This window comes from Pimephales promelas, chromosome 13 (assembly GCF_988280905.1).
Source record: "Pimephales promelas chromosome 13, fPimPro1.hap1.1, whole genome shotgun sequence".
In the NCBI taxonomy this organism is placed as follows: Eukaryota; Metazoa; Chordata; class Actinopteri; order Cypriniformes; family Leuciscidae; genus Pimephales; species Pimephales promelas.
In genome coordinates this window covers 19328312-19355338 of record NC_142781.1, presented here as the reverse complement: position 1 = coordinate 19355338, position 27027 = coordinate 19328312, and the positions used below count along the sequence as shown (strand labels likewise).

At 37.2% G+C, this 27027-nt stretch overlaps 1 protein-coding gene across 3 annotated transcripts in view; it reads left to right on the top strand.

The window, feature by feature from the left end:
- The window catches only part of fip1l1a (factor interacting with PAPOLA and CPSF1a), a 71879-nt gene that overhangs the window by 511 nt on the left and 44341 nt on the right, over positions 1-27027 (top strand). The window contains exons 2-16 of one of the 3 annotated variants that reach the window (XM_089118570.1): positions 715-760; positions 2241-2286; positions 2407-2483; positions 3451-3500; positions 4098-4190; positions 4306-4433; positions 5059-5099; positions 8229-8328; positions 8400-8532; positions 12773-12824; positions 12931-13107; positions 18089-18150; positions 19946-20150; positions 24768-24914; positions 26398-26560. In XM_089118570.1, the coding sequence (XP_088974696.1) occupies positions 715-760; positions 2241-2286; positions 2407-2483; positions 3451-3500; positions 4098-4190; positions 4306-4433; positions 5059-5099; positions 8229-8328; positions 8400-8532; positions 12773-12824; positions 12931-13107; positions 18089-18150; positions 19946-20150; positions 24768-24914; positions 26398-26545 (1505 nt within the window). In that variant the 3' untranslated portion in view covers positions 26546-26560. Of the gene's footprint in view, positions 1-714; positions 761-2240; positions 2287-2406; positions 2484-3450; positions 3501-4097; positions 4191-4305; positions 4434-5058; positions 5100-8228; positions 8329-8399; positions 8533-12772; positions 12825-12930; positions 13108-18088; positions 18151-19945; positions 20151-24767; positions 24915-26397; positions 26905-27027 lie in introns of those variants that run through there. The other 2 variants (XM_089118569.1, XM_039692538.2) reach the window with 2 other exon arrangements.

Sequence of the window (27027 nt, the reverse complement as noted above, 5' to 3'; positions counted from 1 at the left end):
CTGGAGAGCTCATTTTAAACGTTAATTGGTTATTTATTTGTTAATTAATTTTCCATGTAAAATATATGGCATATGTCATGACAAATGCTCAACTTATCATGTTCAATTTAACAGTTAGAGGAATCAGAGTGAAGAATAAATCAATCTAATGTAGAGATTACATTCTGAATATCAGGTTTTAAAAATAATGGTATTAAATGTGTCCATTCTTTAACTGGCTGCATTTTACATTATGAAGTTGATTCCACCATCTGATAACTTTTTTGATTCACATGAAGTCCCTCATGTGTGTTCATATATTTTTTTAGTTGTTGTTTTGTGTTTTTTAGTATCATGCAGTTGCTAATATGTATATTATGGCCAAAAGATGAAATTATTGGCTTGTAATGTAAAGAGATATTTATTACAGACTAGGCTACTTCTTGCATAACATGCTTTCAGTTGTCACTCACAGAATTTTACTTTTACTTGCTAAAAATATAAACCATCAATCAGTTGGCAGAAGACATGTGGTAGATTGTGTAATTCAGGTTTTTCAGCAAAGTATTGATTACATTGATTATTTAGAGAGGCCATACAAATGTGTATCAAATATAATAGAGTAGGTTTTTTGGAATTAATGAACTATAAACTTCTTCAACTTTAATATATTCAACATCTGGCTGTTTTCATGTGAAAACACAAGTCTTGTGCTAATTTCTTTATCATAAATAGATGACAATTTTGAGGAAGAAGAGACAACAGAAAAGGAAGTGTTCAGGTGAGTGTGCCAAAGCAAATGTCTTGAGCTATTGATGAGTTTCCAATGAGAAAATTGCAATTTTATGAAGTGGAACTTGTTTGGTAGTTTCTATTATGTTACCATCACTGGCCTTTTATCAAAGTCTATATGAATGGATGCTTATCCAGACTTTTGACTACACCATTCACAACTCTGCATAAAAGCTAAACAATGTCTAAAAGTGTAATAATGATTGCTACACCCCTGAGCATAATAGTTTGAACTCGGGTGTTTTGTGACTTTTGGATTAATTATTGCAGTATTTTGTTGGCATATAGCTTTAATCAAGCAGTTGATTTATTAATCTTCTCCAAAATGTCTGTTTGCCTTTTCTTTTTAAAGTAGTTTTTCCTCACATTTGATTGAATTTGCATATACCAGTGCTTCATCAGCATTTACTAATACATGTCCCCAACACAAGCACATACACACACGCATTAACATTTAAATTCTCTGCTGTTGTGGGACTTTCTGCTGCTGGCAATGTCAGTAACTTTCAGGTCACTTTAGCCCCGGCTGATTTTGCATTTGAACTGAAAGTTTACAAGACCTAAATGGTGTGCCGACTCAGAGCGAGAGAGGCTGACACATTTATTTCCTGTTAGGGCATGTAGCTGTGTTCAAATGAAGCGTGCGTATTTAATGCCCATTTCAATGCTGAGTAATGACCACGGGTATGGGACACGTCTGTGCCGATAGGCCTCTTTGCAAAAAAAAAAAAAATGCTCAGAAATTGGATCAAGCCACGCGTGTCTGATGGAACTCTTTGGACGCTTGTTAAATTCAGCATTGGATGTGCACAGAGCTAATACAGTATAAGCTCCTCTTATGTGCTCATTGGAGTAGGAATGAGAAGGAATATTAACCATTGTTTTATTCCTCTGCTTCCCAGCATAGTGTAGAGACGTGTTAGCTGTTTCTTGGAGTCGACGCAGCGTTTTTCATCGGTTGGATTGCTTTACCTTCATTAGACTCGGGGCAAAACTCAAACCCAAGCGAGAATTTCCCCTCACGTTGCATTGGCCTTAAATAAGCCTGATGAGGCCGCAGTGATATAGGCCTCACTTAAACTAATGTAGGCCTGCAGCTAAAGATGTGCTTGTAAATTGATCCTGCTCATTGCCCATTTTTGCTTAGTGTAAAAGCATTTTTATTGTTCTGTAGCTTCAATTAGTGCATGTGATTAAATCAGACAGGCAGATGACGCTGAAACTGAAAGGAAGTCTGTGCATCTGAAGGAAAATGATGTTTCTCCTACAGTTACGTGTGTGCATATATAATACAATTTTAATTAAAAATGTGTTGAATTGCTTTCCCAAACTATTAGTTATTTATTAAATTTAATCCATATTTTTCCCTAGTTTGAAAGTGTAACTCAATCTCTCTCTTTTTTTTGACCATTCAATAGATTTGCATTATTGTATAATCTTTGGTTATAAAATATTTCTTACTTCTGCAGTGCTCTGATTGGTGATGTGGATGGTGTGAATAGACTCAACTACCAGGTTCTTGTTTTAGCAAATCATGTTTTAAACTTTTTATTTATTGAATTTTGATATGTCATGATAATGTAAGGCATTCGTTTAACTTTACAAACACATCTGTTTTGTTTTTCCCCCTCAAAGGAGAGTGAATCAGACAGTGATGATGATGATGTCTGTGTGACCATTGGTGACATAAAAACAGGCGGATCTCAGGGCTCGTGAGTAATTCAGTCAGAGGTTTTGACATTGTCAAGCCTTCTCATGTTTTAAAGGAGTAGTTCACTTTCGAAAAAGCTTTTGTTGATAATTTACTCACCCCCATGTCATCCAAGATGTCCATGTCTTTCTTTCTTCAGTCGAAAATAAATTAAGGTTTTTGATGAAAACATTCCAGCATTTTTCTCCATACAGTATAATGCACTTCAGTGGGAACCAAATTGTTCAAGGTCCAAAAGACACTTTCAGTGCAAACTGCAAACTGTTCAAAGGGCTTTAAACGATTCCAGACGATGAATAAGGGTCTTATCAAGCGAAACGATTGCTCATTTAATAAATAACAAAGTTTTATAAGCTCAAATGCTCACCTTGCTCTGTTCTGTGATGCACGTTTGTGACTCTCCTGTTCGAACTCGTTCATCAAAATGAACAAATCTTTTTCTGAGACATTTGGTTCATTCAACGAACGAAACAAACTAATTGACTCAGAAAAAGATTTGTTCATTTTGATGAATGAGTTCAAACAGGAGAGTCATGAACGCGCATCACAGAACAGAGCAAGGCGAGCGTTTGAGCTTATAAAACTTAAACTATGTTATTTATTTATTAAATGAGCGATCGTTTCGCTTAGACCCTTATTGAATAAGACCCTTATTCATCGTCTGGAATGGTTTAAAGCCTGTTGAACAGTTTGCAGTTTGTACTGAAAGTGTCTTTTGGACCTTGAACCGTTTGGTTCCCACTGAAGTGCATTATACTGTATGGAGAAAAATGCTGGAATGTTATTATCAAAAACCTTAATTTATTTTCGACTGAAGAAAGAAAGACATGGACATCTTGGATGACATGGAGGTGAGTAAATTATCAGCAAAACTTTTTTTAAAAGTGAACTAACCATTTACCTAGGCATTTGGGTCTAATAAATTGCTATAATGATACTTAATTGTCCCTTTGTGGTTTACTCTGCAGGTCATTTGGTTCCAATTCCATCAATCTGAACATAAAGTCCTCTGTATCAGGTAATAAAGTGCAGGTAATTAATCTGTTGATTTGATATTCAACTCATATACTTCTCTGTAGTAAAATTATATTTTTATAACAAAAAATATATTTTTTTCTTTTTCTTTTAATTATATTCAGTATTAGAACATTCTAATTACCAAACACAAAATGTGCCCCCCAAATAGGTGTGCAAACCCATTACTTCATTATTTTCCCCTTTACATCATTCAGACCTATCGTAAACAAAAAAAAAGAAAAAGAAAATTCTCTGTTTTTACAAATATTGCAGTGTTGAGTGTAATCCACCCCAAGTTCTTGTAAATGGGAAAAAAAAATATCAAACAAATATTTTTCTTTAATTTATAGATTTTTTTTTATTAATGAATTGAAAACAATACTGCTCAGAGCTCATCTAATTGTGTTTTAATTTGACGACCTGAGGTTGGCATTTTCCAAAGTAAAACTTTCCTTTCATTGACCATATATTTTATAAAATGATAATAAAATTGACACGTCTTATAATATTATAAGGATCCCTTTAGGACATTTCTCTGGGTTTGGTTTGATCTCTATGTGGGAATCCAGCCTCTAAAGTCTTATCTACTGTGAGTCAGGCTCCAAGTCTAGAGGGCTGGATGTGGATGCTGAAGGCAGTGTCTTGCAGGTGGATGTGGAGTCCTTTGAGGAGAAGCCATGGAGGAAACCAGGTGCAGTTGATTGCATTAAGATTGCATAAAGTGTGTGTGTGTTAGTGTACCTCAGATTCAAATGTACATTTTCTCTAGTACAAACTCTCACAGTGCATGTTGTGTATAAACGCAGGTGCGGATCTGTCTGACTACTTTAACTATGGTTTTAATGAGGACACCTGGAAGGCATACTGTGACAAACAAAGACGATTACGCATGAGTCTAGAGATCCTGAGCCTGTCATCATCCAACAAAATAATGGTACATTTAGAATATCTAAAATATGCCCTCACTTCTCTCATGATGTTTTATACTAGAATGTTCATTATGAGTTGTGATCGTGCATTTACTGCTGTTTCAAGCCTAGTGAAATACCTTGCTAAAATAGGTCGCTGCCTACATAGACAGCTACCTTCTAAGGAAGCATTCTAAAAAAATATAAGCATACTGAGGCTGTAAAAAAATTCCTGTATTCACCACAGACTTTATTTCACCCATTTGACCAAAACCCCGTTCAAAAAACCCATTGACTTCTGGACGATGGAACCGGACGTGCTAAAATGCTAACTTGTTTCCAAGTTTTGGCCTACAAAGTGATTTCATACCTGCACCACTCTATTGCCTTGTCTCCCACATTTAAAGTTTTTACTTTTTCCATTGAGCTTGTTGCAGTGTATTCTGGGACTGCCTTCACATGTGTAGCTAACTTAGACTTTGGGTATAACAAGTTATCTTAGGAGGCAACTTACTGGATTTATACCTATTAGAAGTCATTTTACTTTGAAAGCAGCTATGGTGACGTTTTAGATCACTTGTCTACATAGAATATGTGTCTATTCATATGAATTTGCGCTCTCTCTCTCTCTCTCTCTCTCTCTATTTCCAGGTGCATCAGAGTTCTAGTGATCTGTCTGAATACTCATCCAGGTATGTACAGTACATGAACCTTAAATCAAACTCATCAGTATTAACCAATCAGACCAACCCATACACACATTTCATTCACTTTCTTTCTTGGAACAAGATGTGGGTCAATGATAACAGATGTCCCTTTAAAACACTGACAATAGCCCTTTAAAACTGTCCCTTTAAAACACTGACAATAGCCAACATTTTGGTTTAAAATGTCTTTGGCTTAAGTCCTAAAACCATTTACAGATATTTTGAAGTATTTTCCCAGAAGTAGAGAGGATGCTTCCAAACTCAGCACAGGCCATACAGTATATCAGCCCATCATAAGCTGGTGCACCCATGGAACAGCTTAAAACATGTACGAGAAGGCCAGTCAGCCTTTGCATACAGTGTAAAAACTAATCGTATCAAGAATCTCTAATGTAGAGGCAGTAGCGTTACTATAGTTAATGTAATTTCTGTCTGCGTTTTTCTGTATTCTTTTTTCTTGAAACATTCTTATTTACTTCGGATGCCAGCCATGTTTCCTGTAACAGCAGCATTACGTGATAATGGCTTTCTGCTGTTGTGCTAAACGCTCCATACGCACGTCATCATCCCTGTTTACGCTAGTTTTAATTCTTTCTTTCTTTTTTTTTCTTTTAGCTCTTGATTTCTATCAGCTCGTTTTCTGTTCTCCCCTGAAGAAAACATCCTGACTGTTGAAACCTCCTAATATTTCACTATTACTTGTCTATGAGACACAACACAAATACACACACACACACACACCATGGTTCAGTCCTGGTGGTCCAGACTGCCTTTGGTCCTGGGCAGGAGTTAACGGGGGTGATTTTTAATCAGCCGTTCCTTGAACTTCTCTTCGATCAGTTGAAGGTTATGCCTTGCTCTGGGGGACATGTGCTGTATGAACTGGAGCATTCAAGGGTAAAGCAACAGTCCGGCTTTCATTATTATACATACACGCACAGACAGGATGCAGGAGTCAGTCACAGTACGCCCGTTTAAACACAGAGCATGAGCTGGCATTTTCGGAATCGAATGGGCCTTAACAAAGTGTGTTATTCGATCTTGTTTAGCTACATTGTAATGCAGTATTTTTGCACACAAAAAAGGTCATTTGAGTTCATGTGCATATTCAGGGATAGTTTGACTGCTCCATTAATAAGATATGAATTTCTATGAATTCTATTTCCATTCTATTTAAATCTATTTTCTAAATGCATGTTTAAAAAATGTTTAATCAAAATGTCATATCTGGATCTTCCAGTAAGTCTTCTCTCTGGTGACATATTCAGGACTTCTCCAATCATTTAATCCGCTAAAACCCTGTCCCTGCAATCTTGTTTTTCTCTGCCTCCATTTTTGAACGCAGCGCACGTAAAAAGTCTGTTGCTTCTTTCTTTCCGCAACTTTAAAGGGCTAGTTCACCCAAACATTAATATTCTGTCATTATTTACTCACCCTCATGTCAAACATGTATGATTTTCTTTTTTCTGTGGAATATTAAAAAAAGTGATATTTTGACAAATGTCTAAATGTTTGTTTGTTTAATTATGAGAGAACTTTTATTTTTGGGTGAACGATCACTTTAAAGGTGCATAGCGCAAGTATTTGAGTTTTCGCTGAACTACGCCTCCTCTGGCGACAAGCGAAACTGCAACCAGAGGTGTGCGCGCTCATGGAACCAAAGCAGCATCAGCCGTACAAATCTTTTGTTACAGTCATAATGTCTTCAGAAGTAATAAAGTTATAAATCTGCAAGTCATTGTAAATATATGAAAGGAAAGGCATTTGAGTAAATTACACACTTATGTGTGTGTGTGAGGGGAAAACAGGGGTAGTAGAAAACATTGTTTTTTGTTTCCATCTATCTTCATGTTGAACTGTTTTATGTGTTTACTGTATCCACTTATGATTGTATTATTATGGAAACACGTTCATGAACAATATACAGTAAGTTATTACTTTGTATAGGATCCCAATTGAAACCTTGAGCAGACCGGAGATCTCTCCATTTGTTGAAAGCCTTCCCGACATTGACTCTCGTCTTATTCCGACGGCTGGCACTAGACAAAAGTTCTATTTTCTTTGTTTTACGTGGAGTTTGCGTTGGGGTTTGGAATGAACTACAAGCCGATCTCTTTGAATCCATCTTCTACTTTTGTCGAAAGTTGACTAAAGTTGTGTCGCTCGAGTTGTCTTCACTGATACGGAGAATAGCGGCGAATACACAAACCTGCCAGACATAGCCAGGTGAGCGTGAACGTGCTTGACGTCATGCCCAGTCTCAAATTCGAGCCTGAATCCCTCTCATTTATTTTACTGTACAGGATTATAGAGGCAATTCAGGCCATCAGGCAATTGTTTAAGCATGTATAGGTTAGAAAAACGGCTATTTTTAGCATGAAATGTTGCATAATGCACCTTTAAATAGAGAGATCTCTGCAAAATGTTTACTGCATAATGTACAGTGTTTAAAAATGCACAGAGCATGTGATGAGAGCAGACTGCAGACTGTGAATTTTTAATGTCCCTTTTTTTTTATAAAATCATGAGAGGGTAGCACTTAAATCCACTGTCGTGTCTGCTGAAAGTATCATTTTCAGGCTTTTTTTCTGTAGTTGAGACTGTCCCAAACTTCACCATCAGAACATGAACAATGACAGAGACTTTTGCAGACAAGCTGACCTTTACTTGGATGCTTGAACACTTTCTTGCAGCATGCATAATGTTCAATGCAGTATTCATGTGGTCTGTTGTATTTGATGAATTTTTAGTGACTGAAATAGGTTATTGCCTTGTGCATTACTGAAGATATTTGTAGCCACGTTTCAGGGGATTTGAAGATTTATGAATGGTGATGACTACCACGACACACATTCACCCAAGTGTGTAACTGCTGTGTGTACATGAGCTAAAAATACTGTTGTGCACATGAGAGGCGATTTCCCAGATCAGCTGGAAAATAGTGTTGACTGAGGTTGCATGTGTTTCTCTGCATGCTAAGTGTTCTAGAACGAAAAAAAAAATTGTGTTCATAAAATGTGCACAGCACACTGCAAGCCATTTAATCCTCCTCACTCACACATATGGACTCAACATAATGATGTGACTTTGATTTATGTGTGTGGGTGTGAACAGGAAATCGAGCGGTTCGATCAATGTTATCGGAGGACATGCAGGGACCATCAGTCGAGTGGAAGGCCGAAGACGTCACAGCGCTGACGAAAATAACATCCAGGTGTGTTTTTGTGTGTCTGATGGACGTAAAGAGTACTGATCTCATATATCTGTGTGATGCGTGTATTTCAGGTCGTTTCAGAGCAGTCCTCGGACACAAAGATATCCTCCCCAAAGCAGATGCCCTTCTTTCCTCCAAACATCCCACCTCCACCTTTCCCTCCTCCCTCCATCAGCACCACACCCCCCCTTATACCACCACCCGGTAAGCGAGCTCCATACTGTACACTCATGCACACTCACTGTGTCAGCAGAAAAGGGACTGGCCCATGCTCTGTAGTGACGTACTGTAGTAGCATGTGAATGCTACGACATTGCAGGTTTTTCTTCAGCTTGTCCTTGAGCAAAACTCTCACTCATAATAGTTTCAAAATCAAGCGGAACACGTCAGAAAAGACACAGTCCTGTATATTAACCAGTATATTAAATATAAATCAGATTATTCGCATAACATTCGGGTCAATCCTCATAATGCTAAGGTTAAATTGAAGATTTTTAAGTTATATTATGGGATAATTTATTATTGTAATAATTTACCATACAAAAGTTAGGCAATTCATTCTTTTATTCAATATGGAATCCTGATAAATGTATTTCGGTCTCCCCAAAATATTAAGCAAACTGTTTTAATCTTTTAATCATTAATAAGAAGTGTTTCTTTAGCATTAAACCAGCATTTTAGAATGATTTCTGAAGGATCATGTGACACTGAAGACTGGAGATATGATGCTGAAAATGGCACAGGAAAAAATTACAGTATATGAAATATATTAAAATAGAAAACAGTTAATACATTTTTTTAGTACTACAATAGTACTGGTTTTACTGTGTTTTTGATCAAATAAATGCAGCCTTGATGAGCTTCTTTTTTTTTTTTTTTTTTTTCAAAAACTGCCGAAAATCTTACCAATCCCAAACGTTTACATCTGCGTATACACACACACACACAATAAGTCTTCAAATACAAACATAACAGATCTCATTTTTTTAAATGCATGTGTATGATTATAGTGGTAGATAAAGCTGGTCCCTTTTTGACCTAAGACCAGCACATTTTCAAACAGCCCAAGGGAGGTCAAAGGTTGTGTTGATGTTTTCATTGCACTGCATTGTACATATGGTCAACCGTAGGGAATTTGTGGTTGCCATGACAACATTTATCCATGATGTGATTGATTCACACCCATGTTGAGCAACCTGCTGCCTTCTCCTGGTCTGAAGAGAACCTTAATATCCTAAACACATGCTTGTTAGTGCACTTTAAACATTACGTTTATTTTTGTATGTATGATATAGCAAACTGCACTGATTCTACATCCATTGCCCCATTAAGTAGCGTGTATATTTGTTAGTTTGTATAATAGTTCACCTAAAATGTAATTTCTGTCATTAATTACCCTAATGTCGTTCCAAACCAGTAAGACATTTGTTTTCCGAAGATGAATGAGGATGACATGAGGATGAGTAATTACAAAAAATGTCTTTTTTTTTTTTTTAATGTGTTCTCTGTGTTAAAATATTACACACTAGGGCAATGCAGTGAAATGCCCCATGATGCCCCAAAATGATGTTTTTCCTTTGGTTCAAGGTTAAAGTTCAGTGCTAAACCAGATGTATCATTTGACAGTGACTAAATATTGAGCGTGCATGTGTCTCTGTAGGAGTCTGACAACATATGCGCTTGAGCTAGTGCGTCTATATCCAGGTGTGTGTAATTCTCTCCAGGTGTTTCTCTGCAGTGCAGACTCTCAGCTTGGCTCAGATGCTGCTCCGCCTCACTTTCAACAGGAAGTCTATAGTAGAGCTCTCTTAACTCTTCTCCTCTTCTGCTTCAAAGCCCCATCCGAAATCGCCTCCTGCCAAATCTTACCACTCCTCCTCCAGCCCACTCAGACCCCTTACATAGACTCACCCATCATCCCCTTTTTTTAGGACCAACTCATCCTTTTTAATACAGTCAAAATATCAAACTTCCTGGTCAGGCCCAGCCTTTGAAGTTCAGCCTTTAATCCAGAACGGACCATTTTCATTTTATCAAAGAATAAGCCCACCTCCCCATCTTTAAGTTATAGGCCTCTCTTTGGGACTCGTTCCCCCTGCGGATATCGCTTTACCGTTATTGCCACGCTGTTTATTTTCTGTTGCTAATGTGCTGCGTGCAGAGCCGCCGGCAGGGCATATAAATCGGGGAGCATTTATATTTCTACGGGGTGCCAGCGGCTGCCGAAATCACGTTCAGCCGTGAGGTCTGGTTTGGGTGCGTGCATTTCGCATTTAGAGAGGGGAGGGTGCAGTAACGCTTTTGAGGGGTATGGCCCGTAAATGCACCCCCTTGGCGTCGGTCCTGGCTGTGTGCAGCTAAAAATAGTTCAGGGCGGGAAGAACGAAAAAGTGCCATGCCAGCACAATCGTGGCACTGGAAATGTGCTGAATGACCCAGCTGTGCTGAAAGAGAGAGAAGGGGAAAAGATGGAGAGAGACAGTTGTTAGGAGAGGAATGTTTTTATTAAATGGAATTGTGGACGAGTGATCTTATTTTTTTCATTCAAATCATAATTTTAATAACAGATTTGATAGGAGAGGATTTGTATTTTGCATTTTTGTACTGATAGTCTAAATATTTTTGTAGAAAAAGAGTCCAGAGTCTTTAAGAGGACATTAATGGTTGTAAATGTTCGTAAAGTACCTTTAAGCACTCTAGGTACAATATTTTCATTAAAACGTCCAACAGCTCGAAATAATACACACTGTCTTCCTAACCTTAGTGAAAGAAAACTTCCTAACCTTAGTGAAAGAAACAAAATAAAGATGGAAAAAAGAGACAAACGCATACTTATGATTGTGAAGAACTTTTTGTCACAATCATGTCAACACTCTTGGCACTTAATAAATGTAAAGAAATTTGTTTCATGCATTCAAATGATAATACATTGCAGAATAACATTACATGTTATTACTAATGCAATAGCTAACAGGAACTAACAATAAACAGTACTTTACAGAATATATATATATATATATATATATATATATATATATATATACACACACACATATAAATTGCAGTTTTATAGTGAAATATTATTGCAATTTAATAAAACCATTGTCTATTTTAATATATATTAAAAAAATCAATAAAAATGAAAGGTTGTTTTTTCATTACGCCAGTATCACATGATCCTTCAGAAAATATTCTAATATGCTTATTTGCTGCTCGAAAATTTCTATTGATTCTTTGAGGAATATAAAGTTCTAAAGAACACCATTTATTTGAAATGAAAATCTTTTGTAATGTTTAACATTGTCTTTATTGTCACTTTTGAACATTTTTATGCATCCTTGCTGAAGAAAAGTACTAATTTATAAAAAAAAAAAAAAAATGAACTGACCCCAAACTTTTGAATGGTTGAGTATATATTATTTATAAATAAACTTTTAAATAAATACATTAACTTTTAAATAATACACTAACTGCATTACATGCACTAACTAATGTTAACAAATGTAACAAATGTTTATTATAAAATGGTACCATACCTTTGACTAACTATTTTTGTGTAGCCTGTTTTTGTCCTCATGCTCGAAATACACACGACAAACTCGTATAGCATAGAGACAGTGTTTGGAGCATGTGCTAATGTGCACTAGCAGCAGATCTGTGATCTTACTGAACTATTTTGTAGCTTGCCACATAACTCTGATATAAATTAGCATAGCATCCACAGGCATACTGGGGGGAAAAAGCCGTTTAGGGAATAGTTCACAAAGTACATGCTTTCTTCGAGGACTCTGAAGTTTCAAGGACAACACAGATGATTTGCGAGGCTCTGTGTGAGTGGACGCATGCGTTTGAGGGGATGCTGTGTTTCTGCCTCGTTCTGTGTTAACCAGAGCTGCATGATTTCTGTGTTCTTCAAATTACTGTTTTTCTTTCAGCCTTTTTCCAGTCATTTTTGTTGTTGTTGAAAACGGTCTTTTGGAGCTGGCTCCCATCAGGGGTCCGTGGAAAAACAAAAGGGGGGATGGTGCCCAGATGTGCACGAATGTTTGCGAGTCTGTGGCTGAGTGTGATCAAAGCAGATAAGTGTGTCTCGGCCATGTGAGGGAGAATGTGTTTTTTGGGGTGCTGCGAAGGCCCATTTGTTTCACGCACACATTTAAACGGTTACGGTTAGCAAGGGCAGTAAAAGTTGCAGGCCGCTGCATTTGTTGAATTCTGTCTGGATGTGTCATAATAAACAGTGTTGAGTCATTTGAAGTCAAGACTTCTGGACACACGCATACACAGACACAAACATGCATTTGCTACACTAAATCAAATCATATTTTGGTGTTTGAAGAAGTATATACTCCATGCACGCTTAGGAGTTTTATCTTTCTCCTTTTGTGTGCTATTTCACCATATCATTTTTTCACATAATGTCTGTTTATGCCTGCCGTTTTAGGTTTCCCATTACCTCCCGGTCCCTCTCCACCTATGATACCACCATTAGATAGGTGAGTGTTTATTTTGAAGTGTTTCTTTGTCCATTAATGATTGATTGTTAAGTGTTTTAGCAGGGATTGTGTATTATATATGGATTATGTGTGTGTATGTCTCCAGGTTGATCTCACATAGATACTGGAGAGAGAGACAGTGGAGATATAGCAGACAGAGAAAGCAAGAACATAGCTGGTCACTATACAAGAAAATGAGGGAGAAAAGGAAAGATAGAGAAAGAATTCTTCTTTCTCTGAGAAGGAGAAGGCAAAGACAAAGAAGAGAAGGAAAGACAAAGAGGTAGAGATTGTGAAAGAGACTTAACTTGTCAATATTCAGATGAAGTCATTAGTGGAGTGTCCATTTATAAAATTGATAAAAATTTGTTTTAAATTTATTAAATCAAAATGTATTACATAAATTGTAAACAAACAAAATACATATAAATGAATACGCTTTGCCTGTGAAGTGAATAAATAGTTTATGTGGAAGGAACCATGCACATAAATTATGATGGGATAGAATGCTTTATTCATGTTTTGTATTTTAAAATGTAATTTATTATGTATTTTCAGCCACATTACTCTAGTCTTCTCATGCTCCTTCAGAAATCATTCTAATATGCTAATTTGCTGCTCAAGAAACATTTAAATTTGCTGCTCAAGAAACATTGATCAATTTAATGCATCCTTGATGAATAAAAGTATTATTATTTTTTTTTTTAAATTTGATTCACCCCAAACAAAAAACAGGCAGAAACTATTATACAGTGTGTCAAATTATAATTGCCAAAAGGAAATCACGTAAGGAATAAAAAGATGCCCATGAGGTTAAAACAAGAAAGTAATGCAAGTTTAAAAGTTATGGGATTCAGTGTCCCTCATGACAGAGATGAATGACTCTTCCTAAAGCTGTGATTGGCAGCCTTCATGGAGTTTATGGGACAGTAAAACTAGGCTGCAACTACAAAAGCTTTTTTTTTTTCACTCTATCAGAGTTGTTACTTCTGTCTCTGTTCCTGTCTGAAAGTATGTAGGGCACCTCATCAAAGTTTCACCCCAGACTTAGAAGAAGAGAAATCAAGACAAAAGCTCTAAACTTCCATCTGCTTCAGTTAATCCACTGTGACTGTCTTTCTTCCATACACGCAGAATTACTTATTCAGTTTGAACAGGCTCTTTCAGCTCATCTCTGTGCTTGGAAAATATCAAAAGTGTGGTTAAGTGTGTGTGTGTCTCTTTGTACATGTACTTGTATGCCTCTCAGCTCTCTGACGCCATTAACTTATCTTCTTAAAACTAAAATATGGTTAAAAAGCCATCCCTGACCCAGTCAAACGCCAAATAAGGCAGAGAGAGACACAGGCAGGGTGGCCATGTTTGTGCCTCTGGCCTCCTGTTTACAGGCATGCAGCACTCCCCATCCATCTATGCCTTATACTCTTCCTCCCTTTCTCCCCAAGACAAACAGCCAAGTCTCTGCCTGTCTATCTCCCCCCTCACTTGCTTTATTTCTAGATTCACTCCCCTCACAGTTTGACAGGCATCACCATCTGCAGAACATTTGAGTGGTTCAGTGCCAATTGTTTTAAGGCTTCTGGGGAATTATGACATATCCTAAACAATAGGTATATGTTACATATTTTGATACATACTGTATACATTGCTAGGTTTATAAATACTTCTCCGCTTGCCCTCTGTGTCCTCTTTGGGATTTGTTTTAAAAGATATATTCAGATATATTCAGATTTTTTTATATATAATTATAGAAAATCTAATATTACTTTGTATATGATATTGGAAGTGGAAAATTACAGTTGTGAGCTTGATCGATAATTTAGTAATTTAAGTAAATATCTGTTTAGTGGCAGTTTAAGAAGGAGGTTTTTTGCAGACATCAGAATAAAATAACAATCTAAACACAAATTTTGCCACTGATAAGTGACATCTGTGCTTCCCCACTTTTAAATGGATTTAAATGTGGATTTCTGCTTTGTTAACGTCTTCGTTAAGCATTAGCATGAGTCATGTGGATTTATGCTCTGTTCATGTCTTTGTCGAGCTGGTAATGCTAAGTTTTATAAAAGCTCTGCCTTCTCTCAATTGACTGTCATTTACAGTATGTCCTATCCATCGTATTTTTCATGTACAAATGGCATGCAAATTTACAAATGGCATTTGTAAATTTAATGTGTCTGGCTTCCGGTGTCATCCGCTTCCAGTTATTTTTAGCTGTACAAAAAAGCTCATTATGCTGCTTGATATTGCAAACAGGTATTTCTTACCCTATTCTTTTGTGTTTAAATGTTTTTATTTGGTATTTCGGCAGAAGATAAATTGTAACTACACTTTTTTATATATATACACACAAATATAACTTGCATCCTAAAAAATATGCGTATAAAAAGACATCCAACACCACCCAAAAGCTCAACCCAAAAGTGCTATCCACTAGTAAAAGCAGGTAATGAAGGCATAGTAAACATTAATCACTAGCGTGCAGAAAAGAAATAAAAGGTGACCAATTTTTTTCAAATAACAAAATCTTGTTTTTCAGAGCACACCTAATCCTTTCTAAATGTAATGTGCCAGTCAACTCTGTTAGCCATAGTTCAATCATTGGAACTTCCCTTTTTTTTTTACCATAACAAAATAATTAGGTTTTTTTTTTTTTTTTTTGCAGAAATGTAACCATATAAAAACTAAATGTTGTACCAGAGTAAGTTTCAAAAATTCTTCAGAAACTACAAATCTTACCATATTATTTTAATGTAGTGAACATTCTTCTCGTTATTTCCCTATGCAGCTAATGAACCGGACGTCTCGCACATTCACATAAAATAGCTTACTTCCGCGTTAAAAAACAAGGTGGATAGAAAGAACTAAAATGGCAGCAGACTCTCTACTTCTCTGTGCTAATTTTATCCTTTTTCACCCTCTTCTGACCCAACTCCCTCAATTTTTTTTTTTTTCCATTTCCTGATCCTCAAGTTTGCTTTTTTCATTCTTTTTTCTGTTGTTTAAAGAATGGTTCTTCTCACATCTCAGTTTCTCTGCCAAGTCCAAACATCCTTGGAGGAGTTTCCGTTCATACGAACCCTGCCAGCCAACAACTGTATAATTCATGAATTACTTCCTCTCCTACCATCACTTTTCTTCTTTTCTCCTTTCTTTTCTGTCCTCTCTGTCACATGCACGCCTGTTTTTTCACACATAAACATCACGCTGGGAGAATATAGTAAATATAAAGGGTCCTTGTACAAAGCCCTGAGGGACACTTTTGGGGCCAGTTGCATAAACTTAGCCACTATGTTAAGACTTTTCCAATTCAAATTAGACCGATCTACCTTTTTATATAACTGGCTTTAAAAAGTTAGGACCAGTTTTGAAGAGAAAAAAAGATAGATGACAAACTTTTATGACTAGGCTAATCAGTTTATGCAACCGGCCACTAAAATAGGCCACAAGGTTCTCTGGGTAATTATTTTAAAAGCATAGCACATTTCCTTCTACTTTAAATGAATCATTCCTTGGCTCTCCAGTTATCAAAAAGAATCCACAGTCCATTTTTAGGAAGAGACGATCATTTATTAAGTGTAGATTGCTTTTCATCCTTCGGTTTGATTTAGATGTTTTGAGTCTTGGCATACACATCCAGTATAGTTTCATTACTTGCCAGCAATCCCTCATCACATGTTGTGGAATATCATTAATAATTGTTTTAATGGTAACACTTTACAATAAGGTCTCATTTGTTAAGATTAGTTAAAGGAGGCGTATGTAAGATTGTGGCCAAAACTGGTACTGCAATCACTTTCAGATTACTGTAGTGCAGTGTATCCCCTCCCCCTGACTCAAGGTTGCCAGATAGGCTGCAGGATCCAACTTTTTTTTTTATCCATTTTATGATTATTTGAAATAAATTTCTTACATACAGCTCCTTTAATGAATTAACTAACATGAACTGATAATGAGCAATATATTTGTTACAGTATTTATCAATCTTTGTCAATGTTAGTTAATAATATAAAAAAAAACTGGCTGTTCATTGCTTGTTCATGTTAGTGCATTAACTAATGTTAACAAATACAACATGTGATTTCCATAATATATTAGTGAATGTTGAAAATTACATTAACTAAGATTAATAAATGCTGTAGAAGTATTGTTCATTATTAGTTCATGTTATCTACAATAGTTAACTAATGAAACCTTATTGTAAAATGTTACCTTTTTAATAGTAATTCCTTAGCAAAGTGATGTGGAACAGCCTCCTGCATGTTTGCGCAGCCATTAGTGTGAGGCCATCGGGGTCAAATTCTGCAGTGATTAGCTGTCTTAATGATCCAGGCGCTAATTAAAGCTTACCTCAGGGGTGAGATGAAACTGTAACTGCCAGATCATCTAACATCGATTATCATAAATTCCTCCTCTCATCTCCCTTCGACTGTTCTAATGTATATAGACAGAGCAACAATGAAAAAACTGTAGCTGGCTGAATTTAAAAGGATTCGTAAGTGAGAGAATAGAGGAAGTGGGATTCAGGAAGGGAGAAAGACAAAGAGAATCTAGAACAGCAGCATCTTTTCCAGAGATATTAATAGAATCTGTGCACCAACACCTGACCACAAGGAGTCCTCTTGGATGCGATTTCTCACACACACACACTCAACTTCTACTCCAGCATAGAAACGCCCCGGAAGCAGGGCGGGCAGTCGGGGTTTATGGCAATGGCTTGTTTGCCTGAGCTGTATCTGCTCACATAATCACACACAGTCACACACTGCTGGCACGTTACCGGGGCGCATGCTGCACTTTGAGTTAATGCCAGTAACATCAAACAATGAGGAAATTGAGCTCTGAAACAGAGGAAAGTCTTTTGATCATAGAGAAAAGTTCTGTCTGCCCCTTTATTCTCTTACTTTTTGCACATTTTGTTGGTATGCTCTATTTATTCCTTTCTCTTTGTTGTTAGTTAAACGCAATAGGGTCTTGTTCTGAGTGCTGTGTAAGCAAATTAAAAAAACGTTTTTAATTTTTTTTTTTTTAATCTTTAACACTCCTTCGTTTTTGTGGTCATTTGGCAAAGTCAATCACATTGCATGTAACAGCACTGTTTTTTTCCTGAAAGAGAAAGATTCAAATGAGTGTCTATGCCATCCAAATGGTTTTAAGGGGAAAAAAAATGTTTTAAATATTTCAAATAAAACAAATTTGAAAAATGCAGAATAGTGGATTTTTGAGCCACACTTTTGTCACTAACATTATCTTTCTTATCACAGTAGTGGACGTTTGGCAGGAGGCTATGATCGACGCTCAGCTCCACCTTACCCTTTTACTGCAGGTATGAATATTGAAAGTCTATGAAAGATATACACCTGCAATGAGTAATGTGTATTTTGTTGAATGATTGTTCTAAGAAATTCATCACTTTTGGTACTATGCCAGTTCTAACCTAATAATCATACTTTTTATATAGCAATGTGATTAAAAGTTTAGGCCCTGAAAATAAATCTGGGACATATGGGAATTGAACAAGCGGCAACATTCTAATCTGAAAAATGAAGCCTGCAATACATCTAAAATCCGCTAGAGGCCGGTCCCAAAAGGGACCAAATATCCAAAGACGTCATGTTAAAATGTCAGTTTTCACAGCATAAATTCATATGTTTACAGGTTGGTCCCATGGACTTTTATTGTATTATTGGATAGGTTCCGAGTGCCTGACAACTGTGAGGGGGGTGAATTTTTTTCTAACTCGTTAGTTTAGATCGTATTTAGATACAAAATGTATAAAAAATAAGGGCGGTTAACTTTGATTGGCTGCGCCGAGTGGAATTTGACGTCTCGGCCATGATCTGACACAACGCATCATACCACCTCTGTATCCTTTCTGAACATTTGTACAGTATTTCCCAAGATTTTCCAGTATGGCTCCGCCCATATCCCCCATAAACAGCCTCAAATCTGTTCTTCAGAGAGTCTATGGGTGACGTCACAGACGCTTTGTCCATATTTTTTACACTTTATGGAATTGAAATATACTTGCTAATGGAACATTGTGAGTTTTCATTGGCTCCTACATTTTCTGCGTGGGAGGAAAAGGAAACCTTTTAGTGTTTTTGTGTATGTTTTTTAAGTCTGTGTTTGAGGAACATTTCCTTGTGGATTTTCCAAAGTCGTGTAGCGAATGGTGGGAAATTATTTAATTTGGAACCTGCGTTTGGACCGTCTTAATTGGAGCATCAAACACCCTGCCTGGACAACCAAAAGAGCGAAAAGAAGAGTTTCTGCTCACACAAACACAACTGCACAGATTGCCGCACAGATTGGCACACACCAACAGCCTCAAACGTCACAGAGCTTTTTTCTACATGTGAGGATGCGTAGGGTGGGGGAGGGGTGGTGGGTGGCTACAACAGAGTGTAGAACTGCAAGCAAAGCGTTAATGTGTACTCAACACTCTCTCATCATCACCACACACACACACACAGGTCCTGTACAACTGTGGAGGGATACGTTTCCAGCCACTGAGCATAGAAATGCACTGCAAGCATTTCCACTGCAGTCCAGCACGCATCATTATTGTTGGCAGAGGTTAACAAGGACATACATACACAGAAAAATGAGCATGTCAGAAAATCTGTGGCCTTGTTAACCTCTGCGTGTTGTAATGATTTGGGCGTACTCAAGAGACCAAAGCTGTTATTGTCACTGTGAGCTTTCAGTGATTGTCGTGTGCGTGTTTGTGTGTGAAAGAGAGACAGAGAGAACGCAATAGCTTTGCTTGTTATATAGCAAGCTGTTAACCTGCCATCTGTCTCAAATGTGTTTAAATATGGAGCAAAAATGTGCTGCATAAAACTGTCATACCTTTAGATTTGAGTTAGATTTGAACTAGCTAGATTGTGTGATATTGTAAAATGTCAGATCAGAGTTTATGGTCATTCCAGATTGATTCTTTTTTATATATATAAAACTTTGATGTTTAATATCACTATAGTAATTAAATTATTACATTAATCATATTATATGATATATTTCAAAAATGTATTATTATTCACTCATGCAAGAAATCAATAGATATTGTATATTTTGTATCTGTTTCTTGAAATAATTTCATGTTTTCTTTTTTCCAGGTGTGTACTCACCTGTAGTGGGCATGGCTTCCTGGCCAAGTGTAATAGAAAGTGACAAGGCATGGGAAGACTACCCCCGTCATAACAAAGAAAGGGTGCGAGAGAAAACCAGAGAAAGAGGGCACAAGTCAGAGCGAGAACGTGACAGAGAGCGGTACAGAGAAACAGATAGAGAACACAGTCCATCCTCCCAAGACCACAGAAGGTAAGACAGCCGATCAACAGTCTGAATATAGCAAGGTTAATTGGATATTTAATTGGAGCTGTTTGTAAGATTTGTGAAATTTCTTGCCCAGTGTCAATGCATTTCTTATCGAAACAAAAGAATTACTACTTGCTTAGCAGATGAGGTGATTTGGGGGAGGGTCATTTTCATTCTAGAGCGCATTTGATTGGATAAAAATCAAGTTGAGTCATCAATATTATTGGTTCGTTCTCCCAAAAGAGAAAGACTGTACATATTATCTTCATTTTTATCAGTGTGGAGGAGTACTGGCATATAGATGACCTTTTTTCATAGACATCTGTTTTTTGTTGGTTTGTTTGTTTGCTTGCTTTAATTGAGGGAATAAAAGTTCCAGCCATGGATCAGTTGGTACAGATCTAGTCCACATTCACAGACAGCATGGCATAAGCATATGTGTGGGAAAGAAGAGATGAAGTAAAGAAAAACAGTTGTGGTGGGAAAGATGACAGGAGGATGAGACTTAGCAGAACTGTTTATCGGTTTGTCCGTCTGTCCATTTGCATTTGTATTAAAGATACAAGCTTTTCTTGCAGAAGTTTTGCAGTGTGGACAAAAGAAAGAAAATTATAGATGTTTTGTAATGAAATCATTTATATCCATTGACCTATCACAAAATCAGCGTGCACTTAAAGGGATAGTTCACCCACAAATGGAAATTTTGTCATCATTTTACTCAACCTCATCGTTCTAAACTGTATGATAAAAAAAAAAAAAATGTTGTTCATACAGTCAATGGCATGAGGTTGAATAAATAATGACAGACTGTTCTTTTTTTTTTGGTGAACTATCCCTTCCCTTTATCTGAAATGTATTAATCATCATCAAGTATTTAAAATTGCAGTCCGCACTTTTTCCTCTTTGTCGCCATCTCTGTTCGAAATCTGCAATTGCAGTTATTCGTGGAACTTTACGCGAGTTGTAGTTCGACACCACACAGCATGGATGAACACATTGAGGAGAGTGTGCTATCAATCACCGTGTTTTTTTTTTGTTTGTTTTTTTTTGTTTTTTTGTTTTCAGATATGTATTTTGGATCATTTTGAACCCCCCAAAAAAGCTACTGGCTTCAGCTTTAACCCCAGTAATACTTCCATTTCTCTATGAAACAGAGAAAGTTCAGTCTCAGCTTTTATCAAGGAAATCAACATATTCCTCAAATGTATTGCTTTTGTGCTCCACAGATGAAAAAAAGTCAAGAGTTTTGGAAAGAATTTTGGTGATCCATATTTAGTTTTCTTTGACCTCACACTTTTCTGCTCTTAGTCTGTGCTGTGGTGGCAGTATATTCAATGTGAGGTCACATGAGGAGACAGCTGAGATTAAAACAGGCCAGTAGAACAGCTGGGGAGCACACCGGTCTCTCACACTTATGAAGGCAGCATGCTCTCTCTCTTTTAGATGATCTCTTTCTCTCGTTTCCAGATTCTTTCATGCACACACATAAAAACCACACTCTTCTTTGCTTTATGTCAGATGTTAAAGTTAATTTGTGTGTGATCGAGACATACAGAAAGAACCTGATTGACCGTATCTCAATATCTACTGTAGATGGGTATTTTCTCTCTGGTGCCTTAAGGGTTGCTTTTTAATCAAAAAGTATGACAACGTGCTAAATAAAATGACTGCCAAATCTCAACATGAGTCATCTGACTCACTTCTGGGCCTGTGCAAGCCGAGCAGACACACACGCGCGCGCTTTTGGCCTGGTACCACATAAACTAGGAGTGAAGTTGTCACACGCAGCCACCCATGCCAAGGCTTTGAGGGTATGTTAGCAGCTTAGCGCCTTTTGCTGTTTCTATGAGAGAGCAGAGAACATACTGAGTTACATATTCATTCAGCTCTCAGATCTACTCTCTCATATATACACTGACAAATGCGTCTTCTCCATCTCTGTTTTACACAACATCCACTCAGAAGCTGCAGAATTGATCTCTGTCTGCCACATGCTGAGTGAATGACAGTCCAACTCTCTGTTCACCATACACAACCTCTCTCTCATTAGCACATGCTGAGTGAACTTTACATCTAAGATTCGATCATGAGCTGTAAATAATGTTGTTAATGGAGTCCAAAATATTTGTTGGTCCAATCACTTGCATTTGCAGTTGCATTCAGAGATACTCAGAAACACATTTGACACATATCCTGTGTAAACTGGAGGCTTTCATGTTGTGTCCTTGACAGCAGTGACTTTAAACTTTTGACAATTTAGAAAAATACTATTTTATTAAGGACATCTTTAGTGTGCATTTTTTAAATTAATTTGAATAATGTAAATGAATGAATGAAGTTAATTTAATATATGTATGAGACACAAATAACAATATGCTTGAAACCACATTTGTGACCAATTAAAATAAGCTTTAATGAATGCATTTATGCATGCAGGCTTTGTGATCATTACTATCTGTCTAAAAATATACTACATTTCAATAACGTTTATCAATTTGGGATGGTTTTTAATGTTTAAAAAGTCTCTTCTCTTATGTTCACCAAGGCTACATTTATTTGATCAAAAAATAATGGCGAAAACAGTAATATTGTGAAATAGTTATTTAGACTATCTAATGTAAAATCGAGTGTAATTTGATTCCTGATTAATTCCTCTGGCAAAGCTGAATTTTCAGTCTTCAGTGTCACATGATTATTCAGAAATCATTCTCATATGCTCAAGAAACAGTGTTGAAAACAGTTTTGCTGCTTAATATTTATGTGAAAATATATTGTTTGCTTGCTACTAGAGCCCCTTTCACACAGCACGTTGATCCCGGTAAATTGCCAGAACGCCTTCTGTGTGAACGCAAACAAAACCCGGGATTGATACCGGCATTGATGCCGGGTTGGGGACCTACTGTAGTAACATTGCCGTAATCAATCCCGGAGCGCGCGCTGTGTGAACAAAAGCCAGGACCAATGCCGTAAAGGTTGTGTGTCATAGTGATGACGCTATCGTACTCTGTTTTTTGTGGAACGGTATGCACGTGTACATGTTTTCGACGCGTACGTTACACTTCTCATCCTGATGTCATGTGTCTTTCCGGAATCTATACGGGTTGTGTGTGAACGCACTCACAGATCCCGGCAAATCACTGGCAGTGTGAATGAACCGAAATCAAACAATCCCGGGACAAATGCCGGGTCACATTATCCGTGTATTTTCCTGAATCTCTGTGTGAAAGGGGCTGAAGTGGCTCAAATTAAATGGTTACAAATTCACATACACTAAAAGCTCACATACAGTATCTGGCAATAACAGTACCTGGCTTTTTTCATGTAATAATACCTTTTTAAACCTAATTCATGTGTCTTGCCTGATCACTCATGATCAGATCATCCAAGATGAATGTTAACAGTTGTAAACATGGCCAAACTTAAAAGCAAAATCAGAATTCAAACAATCTGCCACACAACCTTTTCCTTCTTTTCTCACTTTGCTCTTTCTCTCACTCACTCTCTCTTTCTCTCTCTCTTTAATCTGGCTGGTAATGCTCTTAGCAACTGGTTGGACATTTGGTGAACACTTGTCCCCTAGATATGATCTCATTCCTGTGGCTCACAGAGAGGACTGGCCTGTCTTCAGTCCAGCTGGCACGACACCTACACACAGACACCCACATCATGTCTTACTCATTGTGTCTTTATACATTTCTAAGTCCCAGAGGGCCATGAATATTGTTCAAATCTGTTTTAATTGCACGAAGAACAGTTTGCAAACGCATAGGACACACCAACACGGATTCATGTGGGGCTTTCAGTAATGGTTGCTAACAATAATGAGAAACACACAGAAAGGAAACATATTTATTACATGTTTGTTACTTAAATGGAGAGTTGACTCAAAATGTATTGTAGAAGTAGGATTTTTATTTTTGTGTGAACTGTGCCTTAAATGATATAAAAACATTTGGCTGTCTGTTTGCCTCGCTGACCACTGCCATCAGAAACTCTTTTGTACCCCGTCATCCGATTAGTGTTTCCAAGACTAATCTATTGCACATCACCTGAGGGCCGGAGCTTTTAGGTGACTGCTAATTAGTGATGGAGGGTCAAGTTATTGAGTTTGTCTCTTTTCTGTGCAAATGTGCACCGAAAATAGAGAACGTGGTTAATGTGCACTTAGAGGCTTTCATTAGGATACATCATAATGTCTGCAAGTTGAGCCATTTCAGAGAGATGCAGTGTTAGCATGACAGTGACCCTGTAAACATGTAGAAGAATATAATATGCTTTAATTGACTCATTATGATTCATGTTAAGAGTTTTGGGGAAGCTACTAGCACTTTCATTGGAATATGTTATACTTGAAGATAAATCATGCCTATAGTTGACAAGAGCGAGCATTAGCTTAGCACCGTTAGCATAGCAAAATGCAAAAGTCAAACTGTGTTGATAACAATTGCCAGTTTTGCCGTATAGTTTCTGCATATGTTGAGCATTTCAAATGGTCACTTATGAGGTTCCTTGATGGTTAAAAGGCAGCTACCTTAGAGGTAGTGAGGCATCTTGCTAAGTTTTAGAACAGATCTGATGTGCTGTGTTACTTTGCCTCATTGTGCTTGAATATGTGTGCAGTGAGGAGGAGCGTGCATCTCGACACAGGGATCACAGTCATCACGGGAGCGAGAGGTACAGGGAAAGCTCGGGAAGAGAAGGGGAGAGGGACAGACATCGAGAACGAAGACACAGAGAAAGGAGTGAACAACACAGATCCTCACGCAGGTAACGCACAGGTTCAGAAATTCACTATGGTGCAAGACAGTAAAAGACAAAACATATACCAAAGATGACTAAAATATTTCCCCGGCCTAGATGTATGAAAAAGTCCCGGCAGTGAACTCCTCTGTTTGTTTGTATGTTTTTAATATGTTATCTAGCGTTTGATATATTTAAATGTAACATTCTCTTCTAATCCTGTCTAGTTATGTGTTTAATTCCTCTACTGGCACCATAGTGACCTGTGGCTGTCAAATATTGCTGATATATGGAGCTAACATGAAGTGTTTTTCATGGAAAAATAAGCAAAACATTTTCATGGAAAAATAACCAAAATTTACAATCTAAATTAGTTCTGAAAACACGTATTGTTAAGAAGTCATTCCCAACAACATGAATCAGTGATTAGATCAAAATCTACTGTGACAGTAGGCAGTAAAAAGCTGTAAAATACAATATAAGAATTTTATGCAAAATGTTTTCTGACAGAGCATTTCTGTATGATGACATATTGTGCATTATTTAGAACAGGGGTATTCAATAAAAGTTCCAAGAGCTCCAGTCTCTGTTTCCTTCCCAACGGAGGTCCGGGCAATACTTTTTTGAAATAGTTATACATTTCCATCGAGACAGCTGTAGTACTTTGTAAAAGAAAAGAAAAAACCTAAACACTCATAATAGTCATCAAAGATGAGAATCTTGGGCTCAGAGAGCCAAAACACTGATGTCTACAAATTTTTACCCACATTTTACTGGAAAAAGTAAATCGTTATCCCAACTGGATATAAATAAAAAAGGTTAGATCAGATCTTTTAACAGGCTATTTTTTTATAGTGCTTAGCATAAGTGAACACACCCATGCTAGAGTTGACTAAAAAGGAATACAAATCTTTTGGAAATTGATCTTAATGCCTTATTTTAAAAATGAGGAAAAAATCCAACCTTTAAGGACACCAATTTTCTTTGTGAATGAATAATGTTTCATAAATAAATAAATGATCTTCCTTAAAATACAGGGGGCATAAGTCAGGACACCCCTATGTTAAATTTCCATCGAGGAAGGCTGATTTTTATTTTTAAAGGCCAGTTATTTCATGGATCCAGGATACTATGCATCCTGATAAAGTTCCCCTTGGCCTTTGGAATTAAAATAGCCCCACATCATCACATACCCTTCACCATACCTACAGTAGAGATTGGCATGGGGTACTTTCCATAAGATCATCTCTCAATGCAGATCAAACCAGCTATAGGCTAACTGAAATAAAACCATGCCAATGAACCCCACAACAAATGTATAGTATGTTCACTCGCCATTACAGCCCCACAGCATGCAGAATAACACGCGCACACACACACACACACAAAAAGGCTTACAAAAGTGATATTCATTAGAGGGGGCAAACCATCTTATATAACCATTATATATTTTTAGATCATGTGACCTTCTTCTCTCTCTCTCTCCCTCCCTCTCTCATTCTCTCATTAGTGGCAGCAGTAGGAGGCGTCATGATAGTGGTGACGCAGATAGCCACAGGAGACACAGGCACAAACGCTCCAGACACAACCGAGGAAGCGTTCAGCCCAGTGAGGAGTGCACTGCGAACCAGGAGAACCAGTCAGAGGCCACAGAATAACTCCCTGGCCAGCTGGTGAGCCCGTTTGTTGACCAATAGGAGGTCTTTAGTGAAAGATCATTAGTTTCGTCAAAGCCTGAGTGACCAACTGAATAGATTTTGATTAATCATATGCCAAACACTTGATAAGCCAATTTATGTTACAGTTTTAGCAATGTAACATTTAATTTCTTGAAAATGAAGTTTATAAAAAAGTAAAAAGTGGTCCAAATGGTACACTATTTTTTAATTTACAAATTTATTTATTCATTATTTAAAATGACTTCTTATTGTTTTGATAATACAAAATGGTATTTTTGTTGTGCCAAATGTTAATTCTGTTGAAGAAAATCATTATAAACATGGTCAAGAAACGTAAATGTGTGTGAACCGTGATTTTAGCATGGAGAACGCCAGCAGGTGTACTGACCTTCAGTCAAGGTCAGTCGGTACATTCACATTTACACTCTCGTTCAAAATTTGGGGTCAGTACGATTTTTTTT